The 9,503-nt window shown below is 58.8% G+C and overlaps 1 protein-coding gene across 1 annotated transcript in view; it reads right to left on the reverse strand.

Annotated features, from left to right (window-relative positions):
- The window catches only part of KCNAB1 (potassium voltage-gated channel subfamily A member regulatory beta subunit 1), a 41,387-nt gene extending 31,891 nt beyond the window's left edge, over positions 1-9,496 (reverse strand). Inside the window, exon 1 of the mRNA XM_005419059.2 lies at positions 9,254-9,496. Coding sequence (XP_005419116.1) covers positions 9,254-9,471 — 218 coding nt within the window. The 5' untranslated portion in view covers positions 9,472-9,496. The remainder of the gene's footprint in view (positions 1-9,253) is intronic.
- Between the last annotated feature and the right edge of the window lie 7 nt (positions 9,497-9,503).

Consider the following 9,503-nt stretch of genomic DNA (forward strand, 5'->3'; position numbering starts at 1 on the left):
CCCTCCCGGTGTCCCAGGCTGCTCCCAGCCCTGTCCAGCCCGGCCTGGGGCACTGCCAGCCCGTGCCCAGTGCCAGGTGTCCCTCTGTGCATCCTCCTCGGCACGCAGGCCCTGCTGCAGGCAGGACAGGGATGCTCAGGGTTGGGTCAGTGACACAAACCAGGGAACTGCTCGTCATGCAATAACTGCAGGGCCGTGCTGATGGGCTGGGAAAGGCACTGGGGGAGGCAGGAGGAGGCTCCCGGCAGTGGGCACCCAGCTGGGCACCCAGCACGGGCGTGGATGGCACAGGGGATGAGCAGGTGCCTGAAGGGCATCCAGCCCCCGTTCCCTGGCTCCCTCCCCACGTCCCAGCTCCCCTCCCAGCCTGCAGGGCCACGGGCTGCGTGGGTGGGCGCCTCAGCTGCAATTCCCCAGCGCTCTCCTGGGCTCAGTGCTCACACAAGTTGCAGATGACGCATTAAATGTAGATAAGGCAGAGGAGATGGCCCCGAGCCCGTGGCCACCGAGCCCGCCCAGAACTGGGCACAGCTGGGCACAGCTGCCCGGGGACCCCCAGAGTTGTGGGGTCACCAGGAGGTGCTGGGGCCGGGGTTTCATGGGAACAGCTCCTGCCCAGGGCCCGTCCCAGCCCATCCCAGTGCATCCCCAGCACATCCCCAGTACATCCCAGCCCATCCCAGCGCATCCCAGGGCATCCCAGTGCATCCCCAGAGCATCCCAGCACATCCCGGCACATCCCAGCCCATCCCAGCCCATCCCAGTTCATCCCAGCCCATCCCAGCACACCCCAGCACACCCCAGCCCATCCCAGTACATCCCAGCACACCCCAGCACATCCCAGCCCATTCCAGCACATCCCAGCCCATCCCACGGCGCTGCCCCCGCCGTGCTTTGTCACCGGCCCGACCCCGGCTGCGAGGGAATAAAACCCTCTTTGTCATTCTGCAGCGAGGCTTTTAAAGTGCAGGATTTCAGCTGGCTGAGGGGATTACGTGATCCGTGCAAAAAACCCCTGATGGAATTGAGTTACTGCCAGAAATGAGGGGAGCAGGGAGAGCTCCATCCCATCCCATCCATCCCATCCCATCCCATCCCATCCCATCCCATCCCATCCCATCCCATCCCGTCCGTGCAAGGGGTGATCGCTGTCCCTGCTGTCCCCAGTGTCCCCTGGGGTCCCCAGCCCTGCTGGGGACGGACACAGAGCCCTGGGACACGCCCTGTCCTGCCCGCTGACCACGTCCCAATTTTTGGCAATCAGTATCCGAGCCATGCCTGCGTGCAGAGGGCACAGCCACCAAACCCCAGGGGCTGGAACCAGAAATGCCACCTGCCCCGCTTTCCATGCCACCTCACAGCCAGAGAGCCAAACTAAAACCAGGAACAGCCTCTCAGGGGCTGCCTTCCCCATCCCCTGGCCCACCTTGGGAAGCATCAGTCACCCAGCTGAAGTGGGTGATCAGCTGGAAATGAGAAACAGGAACTTTCTCCATAGTCCATAGGGGCTGATTCTGACACAACCCCGGGGCTGGGGAAGGGATCTGAGCAGCCCCAGGGTAACTCTGGGCTCTCAGCACAGCTCCATCCCATCAGCATCCAGCAGCACCCTCAGGGATGGCCCGGGAAGGGGACACTCCCTTTTGGAGGGACAATTTATCCTGGCAACAATATTTGGGTAAAGGCGAATTGCAGGAGTTGTTAGAAAAACAAGCAGCCTGAGGTAGGGGAACCGCTGGGAAAAAGAATGGAATTTAACATACTGCACGGCACTTTTGCTTTTTAACAGAGAAAATAAATTTTTTTGGAAAGATCTGAAGAATTGCTGAACAAGGGCCTGGAGTGACAGGGTAGGAGGGAGTGGCTTCCCACGGCCAGAGAGCAGGGAGGGATGGAATATTGGGGAAAAATTGCCACGTAGGACAGGGCTTGGAGCAACCTGGGAGAGTGGGAGGTGTCCCTGCCCATGGCACCCCTTCCAACCCAGCCCGCTGTGGGCTGCTTTGATGGCTCTGAGAAGCAGCTGCAGCAGTTTCCCAGCCAGCACAGCTGAAGCTGTTTTTCTGTGTCAGTTTTTATGGTGAATTCAATGCCAAAAGGAAAATATAGGTATGCCATAGAATTTTTATGACTTCATCCTCAAAATATCTCCAGAGCAGCTTGTTTACATGAAGGGCACGTTTCCCTGGTGGCTCAGGAGCTCTGAGGGGAGATCCAGGAGCCCAGCCCAGCCCTCCTGCCCTGCACCCTCCGTGCACAGATACTCCCATTGCAGCCAAGGCTCTCCACGTGCTGCACCCAGCTGCTGTGGGCCCTGCACAGACTCTCATACCAATCCTGAATTTTGTAACCAAAAACCAAGGATAAACCTGCTCCAGCTTCCCTCTTGAGGAGCTGCCAGGGACAGGGCACCAGGGCTTCAAAGGGGGCATCCAGGAGCTTCAGGACCTTATTTTCCATAAGCTTCCTGCTTCTCGTGCTCCTCAAACCCCGTGTCCCACTGATTATTTCTGTTCTGGGCAGAGCTTTGCCAATAAACATCTCCCAAAACTCGTTTGCAGAGCCCTGAGGGAGCACAGGGCCAGCCCAGAGAGGGATCAGACACCAGGCCCTGCTCCCCTCCTGCCTGAGCTGGGTTTATGGTGCTACAAATGTAGTTTGAGAAACAATTCAAACTCATTTGGATGCTTCGAGGAGCAAGTCCCACCCAGGGCATTTTCCTTTTCTCAAAGACAATTAATTTCTTAACAAACACATTCTACAGGAGGCGTTCTGTAGCGTTAGCCTGAAATAAAAATAAGCACGCTCAAAATTCCAATTGGATTTTGCCAAAGCAGCCAGGCTAAAATAATACATTTGAAATGTCTTAAACTGTGCGCTTCCCAAGTAATTAAATTACAGCCTTCCTGCACGACAGCTTCTCTCCCATCCATTTAAGCATTAGATTAAAGCTGTCAGGCAGCCTCTAGATGGAAAATACCAGGCTGCAGGGAAGGAGGGTGGAGCAGGCTGGGTTTGAGCAGCCGTGGGGCAGGACCTGCCCCAGCAGGTCCTGGAGGTGCCCCATGCAGGGGACAGCCATCCACTGCCACTGCCACTGCCCAGACAGGGGACACGGGGCTGGGGACACACGAGCGGCACTGCTGGCACAGCCACTCGGGGGGGATGGGGACAGAGAGCTGCAGGAGATGGGGACAGCACCTGTGGGTGACAGGGAGAGTCATCCACGGGTGACAGGGACATCCAACCGTGTGTGACAGTGACACCCGCCCACGGGTGACAGGAACACCCACTCACAGGCAGCAGTGACACCCACCCACGTGTGACAAGGGCACCCAGAGGTGACAGGGACACCCAGGCGTGACAGGGACACCCAGGGGTGGCAGGGACACCCAGCCCTGCCCTTGTCCCTCCTGTGCCACTTTCCTTCAATCCCATCGTTTTCCTCACACAGAGCCGAGCATGGGAGCCGTGCCCTGGAACCCAGCCCTGCTCTCCCGAGCTCCCCTCGGGATCACAGCGGTGCCCGGTGCCCCCCATGCCACCCGCAAGGCCCCCAGGGCTGTCCCCAGGGCCACACCAGGCTGGGAACGGGCAGGGCAGGGACAGCCGGGCAGGGCAGGCACCACCCAGCAGAGCCAGCTTAGCTTCACGTGGCACCTGGAACACGAGATCCTCCTGCAGTGCTCACACCAGCGCAGGCACCGGCGAAGGCCCCATTTGCCATGGAATTGTGGAATTGCCGAGGCTGGGCAGAGCTGGGGGATGGCAGAGCCAGCCCCAAGGCAGCAGTGCCAGCCAGAGGGGCCCTGCCCAGCCCCGGGCACTGCCCTGGGTTTGATGGGGAGCTGGTGGATAAATGTGTGTCCAAACCTCACCTTGCAGTGTGATGGGAGCAGAGGAATCCAGACCCCTCCAAACCCCAGCCTCACCTGGGAGCTGCAGACTCCCGGGAGCCCCTGGGAAGGTGAAAGCAGCACAAATCAGCAGATTTTGTTTACTCAATGGTTCCTTTTCCTTCCCCTCTGAGTTATTCCTGCCTCCTTTGTAGCCATTATAAGCTACAGTCCTGGGGGGAAAAGCATTGTGAATTCAGCGTAAATCCATTCTGTTCACTGGATTAATCTTAATTTGCAGCAGGAAAATGAAGATCAGACGATGAGCCATAAAAGTCAGCCTGATGTGGAGAGTACTGAAACAATATGGAACTTGATACCAAAATAATTGTGCCATTTGCATGTGAGAGTTTAAAACTGCTCGTAATTGCAGCAAGACTTAAATAAGCCACGATTTCTTAAATATGTGAGGTAGTTATTATGGTTAATGCTTGGAAAATGAAACGCGGGGAAAAAGAAGACACAGCTCCTGGAACACTGCTAGGAAATACCTGCTTCCACTGACACCCCTTGGCAAGCACAAGACTTAGCCCAGAATTCCCAAAGGAATTCCGCAGCCCAAGGTGACCCGAGTGCGTGTCCCAGCCCCTCAGCCGGGCTGCTCCGGGCTCCCCCAGCCCGGTCCGTGGCAGGGATTGGGGACCCCGGGTGCTCTGCAGGGCCCCTCCAGCTCCGCAATGCCAGCGGGAATTGGAGTTTTAACAAAAGCCTTCCTGCTCCAGTCCCGGGAGAGCCCGGCGTGCTCAGGGCGGGGGAGGCCGGTGGTGCTCGGCCCCTCAGACCCGCCCGGGGCTGCGCAGGGCCCCTCCCGGGCTGCGGTCCCTCCTCCTCTGCCAGCGCTCGGCAGCCGCACCGGGCACCCCGCCAGGAAGGGCTCAGGGATGTTCCGCGCAACCACAGAACCATCACAGCCTTGGAAGGGACTCCAAAGCCCTTCCAGTGCCACCCACCCCAACCTCCCACTGCCGCAGGCTGCTCCAGCCTGGCCTTGGGCACTGCAGGGATCCAGGGGCAGCCCCCTGTGCCAGGGCCTCCCCTCACAGAGAACAATTCCTTCATAAAACCTTCTCTAAATCTCTCCTCTTCCCCAGGGGACGAGGAAGAAAGCAAACTTTACTTCTCAAGGTTTATCTGCCTAGATCACCTTCACGTAATTCCAATGTCAGCAGCTTCTGTTCCTCAGATTCCTCCTGTACCTTCACCTCCCCACACGCTCAGCTGCCCTCAGATTTGCAAACAATGCTGGGGAGGGACACAACCCTTTTCTGCCCTCCCTTCTGCTTTATTCCCGTGTTTCTCAGCTCTTGTCGTACAAACGTTAGTAACACCTCTCCAATGAGGGAAGATTCTCACCCCCTGGGTGGGAAGGATGGGTTTCACCTCGGGGGATGGTGCCCGGCCTCTCCTCACCCTGGCCAGGCTCCCCGGAATGTGAACTCCACCACTTCGCCTTTGCAGATAAAATTTTTTGTTTAGGCTCGCGCCGCAGTTAATGGTCAAAGCTGCCTCCATCAATTATGGATGAGCACAAATAGATAGTTGTGTTCTGTAAATTGGGCCCCTCGTGCCCATGCGCGGGCAGGGCTCGGCAAAAAGGGTTATTTGTGAACTGCTGACGGCCCCAAATCGGCCCCGCAGCGGCGGGGCCCGGCCCGGCCCAGCTCCCAGCACATCCCAGCACATCCCAGCTCCAGGCACATTCCAGTTCTCATCACATTCCAGCACAGCCCAGCTCCCATCACATCCCAGCTCCGGGCACACCCTGGGCACAGAGCAGGCTCCTGGGTACATGGGGTGCTCTGGGCAAGGTTTGCAGCGCTGCGGCTGCGATTGATACGGGTGGTATCAAAGAATCTGGGAATTCCAGAGTGGCCTGGGCTGCACAGAACCTTAAAGACCCATTGCCAAGGCATCCGCAGCCTCATTGTAAAAACTTCTTGCTGAGATGCAATTTAAAGTCTGAGAACAGGCAGGCGGGTGCCAGTCTCACTTTGAGAAGTTGTTCCCTGCGGTAGCAGCGCCACGTCTCAAACAGCCCCCAGCACCAGCAGCGGGGCTGGATCCATTCTACTAAGAATTTTAAGGAAGATACGGCGAATGAGGAGAGAGGAGAGCCGGGGCTGTGCCCTCAGGCTGGCCCAAAGCAGGGGGAGAGCCGGGCTGCCGTCCCTGCTCCCCGCCGGGCATCACCTCGGGAGCAAAGGCTCATCCTTTGTCTCCAGCAGCGGTGCGGCAGATTGCGATTTCCCAAGCCGAGCGCTGCAACTACATCCTTTTCAAAGAAAGGCTTGAAGTGATCCCAAATATTCCCCCCGAGCACCCGGCCAGGCCCCCAGTGGGAGCGAACAGGGGCATCACAAAGGATAAAGGAGAGCAGCCCTGTGCCCGTTCGCCTGGTGCAGCGGGCGGCAGCGGGGCTGTGCCCGGCGGGGATGGCGATGCCTGGGAGCCCCTGTCCGGCTCCTGCCACAGCCGCCCGGGGAAGGTGCCGAGCGCAAAGCTCGTTTTGCAAAGGCAGAGCCGAGGTTTGCTCAGGTGAGCGCCGCGGGGACGCACCTGAGCCCTCGTACTTGCAGCTGTTTCCCGGCGAACGCGTTTATTCCCGTAAACTTTTGCCTTTCATATTCCAGTTCGCTCCCCGAGCTGGAGCGGGGCCAGAAACATGTCACTCGGTGAAAAGCCCCCGAGCTGGCTCCTCTCCCGCCCCCAGCCCTGTCACAGGCGTAGTCGCTGTCTCTCCCTTTTACATAATGGCAGCGGGTGGGGGGCGCCGGGGCCCCGGGGGCCCCGAGCTGGAGCGGGGCCAGAAACATGTCACTCGGTGAAAAGCCCCCGAGCTGGCTCCTCTCCCGCCCCCAGCCCTGTCACAGGCGTAGTCGCTGTCTCTCCCTTTTACATAATGGCAGCGGATGGGGAGCGCTGGGCAGCCCTGGAGCTCCGGGGCCCGGAGCATCCCGGAGCGGAGCGGGGCTCGGGGCAGGCCTGCCCGGGGGCAAGGGGGGGCGGTTCTCGGTATTTTTAGCGTCAGTCGAGGGCCAGCCTGGCTGGGATGGCATTTGGAGCAGCCCGCGCTGCAGAGCTCAGCGTCAAGGACATAATTCAGGCAGAAAATGAATTGGGAAGGACTTCAGCTTCAAAATGTGAGGGAGATGAGGAGTTCACAGAATTATCGTTGCAGCCGCTGGGAAAAGCCTTTGGCTCTGGACTCCCCTCGGGCTGAGGGACGGGTCCCAAGGTGAGCACGGAATTCCAGCTCCACTGGCGCCTCCCCACCCAAAGGTTACCGAGACTGGCAGGGCACAGCTCAGCCCGAGAGTTACTCAGCCATTCCTCCAAATCCCCCTGCGCTGCTTCTCCTGGGGAGAAATCAGCTCTGCGCACGGAGAGATCCGCGAGCAGAAACAGAGATTAGTCATAAAGATAAAACCTCAGCCTTGTCGCCAACGAGCTGCTATTCCTGGTGCAGCTCCCAGGTCTGGGGCAGACGGAGCCGGGGCTGTGAGAACTCCGGTGGGACAAACCACCCTCACTCCCAAACCTCATCCAGGAATACGGCAGAAAGGACTCCCAAAGGCCCCAGTCTGGAGGCTGCAGGAGCAAGGAATTGCGACTCTCCGGGGTGTTGGTACTCTGGGAGAGAGCTGGGAGCCCGGGGAAATCAGGAGATAAGTGCTGGCAATTAACACAAAGTGCCCCTGCAGCCAGCGAGCGTGGCTTGGGAGCAGGTGCTGTCTCTGAGGGACATCATCAAAGACCTGTCTCCCACAGATGGGGAAACTGAGGCAGGGTGGGGCTGCCAGAGGGGTCAGAGGTCACAGGAGCTGCTGGCTGCCCCTGCTCCAGTGGGAAGGTGGTTAAAGCACAAGTTACACTGATTTTGTGTGTCCTGTCTTTGGACAAGGCCTTCTGCCATGCCCCAGGCACTGCCCTCCCCACGGCCTGGGAGCTGGGATCCCCCTGGATGGGCACTGCCCCTGCCAGGATCCCCCTGGATGGGCACTGCCCCTGCCAGCATCCCCCTGGACACTGCCCCTGCCCTGCCAGCCCAGCCCCTCACCCAGGAGACATTTATTAACCAGCAGCTCTGCCCTGGCCACGGGCTCACTGAGGATTTCTGCTGCCCACACCAGGGCAGGAGGTGCCACGTCCCTGCTGGAAGTTGGTCATGGCTGAAGGACAGGGACCAGCAGCTGGAAAGGCCGGGCTTCCACTGGGGCAAAGCCTCCCTGTCATTGATCAGCCTTCCAAAACAACACAGAAAATGACATCTGAGCGCCCCATCCACGCTGCTTCCAACCCCTGCAGCCCCTGGGGAGTGAGCACTGGCATTTCCCGAGCTGCAGGATCCCCCTGCCCTGGCTGCAGCACGCCTGGATCCGGGAGTGCCTGCTGAGCCCAGAGTGCCTTTGCAGCCGTCCCAGGACCCCAAAGCCAGCATTAACACAAAACTGCACCCCGCAGCTCCCCAGGGCAGCTCTGGGGGCACGGGAGCTCTGGCTGGTATCCCATGGGCTGGGAGCTAGCAGGATAAAGCTGCCTGGAGCCCCATGCCCCTCAGTCTGCCCATGGAGCCCTCCTGTACCAGCTGCCGCCCCATGCGCAGCTCCTCCTCGGGCACAGGGTGCAGAGATCCCAGGCTGTCCCCTTGTTCCCCCACTGGTGGCTGGAAGGGACACCCTGAAGGGGCAAAAGCCAGCCCCAAGGGCGCACAAATCCCTCTCACTCGCAGCCAAAGGCAGGACAGAGGAGCTGATCAGCTGCCCGCACTCAGCACCTCAGACCCAACTCACAGACATTCTTCATTTTTGCTGCCTAGGCTAGGAGGAATAAAAACCTGTGAGAGGCAGGAGGCATTCCATAAGAATGCCCGAGATTTGGTTTTCTGCATTTGCCTAAAATTGGCTTTGATCTCATCGTGCCCGAGTGCACCAGGTGAGAAGTCGCTGAGCCGCCCCCGCGGTGGGCTGATACCCACGGCACACGCCTCTGCTCCACACAGCGCCCTGCAAACCAACTTTCCCTGCCCGGCCCCAGGCATGCCTGCCTAATCGATTCTTCTGCTCATTAGCACCAACATTAGTTACACCGAACACTTAATAGGAACCATCTTAGCACCACTGTCACAAATTCACGGCGTTGCACAGAATCTCCCCGAGCAAGCGGGTTTTGGGTACAAAACCACGAACGCATACGCCTGCAAACACATAACCACCCTAAAGCTTCCCAGTTATGCCCGAGTTCAAAAATCTATTAATAACCTGAGGAGAGAGCTCCTCTGCAAAACCAGGTGCATCCAGGCAGGCAAAGTAAAGAGCTATTACACTGCAAGGGAACAAAGACCGAGACCGTGCCCATACCTATATTTCATGCCCGTTTGCTTTGCGGTGGATTCTTTTAATGAAATGTGGTGCTGCGGGGTAAATGTCCCCAAACTGCGAGCGATAATAGCCACTGTCCGGAATTTTGCCCGGGCTGCATTCACTACGTTCGGGGTCGTGGTGTTCTGCTTGCTGATGAGCCTGTCTTCACCATTTCTCTTCAAGTTGTGGTCCGTGCAGGCGATGGACACTTGCATCGCGCCCGCGGCGCCCCGGCCGGGTGGCGGGC

This window comes from Geospiza fortis, unplaced genomic scaffold, assembly GCF_000277835.1.
Source record: "Geospiza fortis unplaced genomic scaffold, GeoFor_1.0 scaffold172, whole genome shotgun sequence".
In the NCBI taxonomy this organism is placed as follows: Eukaryota; Metazoa; Chordata; class Aves; order Passeriformes; family Thraupidae; genus Geospiza; species Geospiza fortis.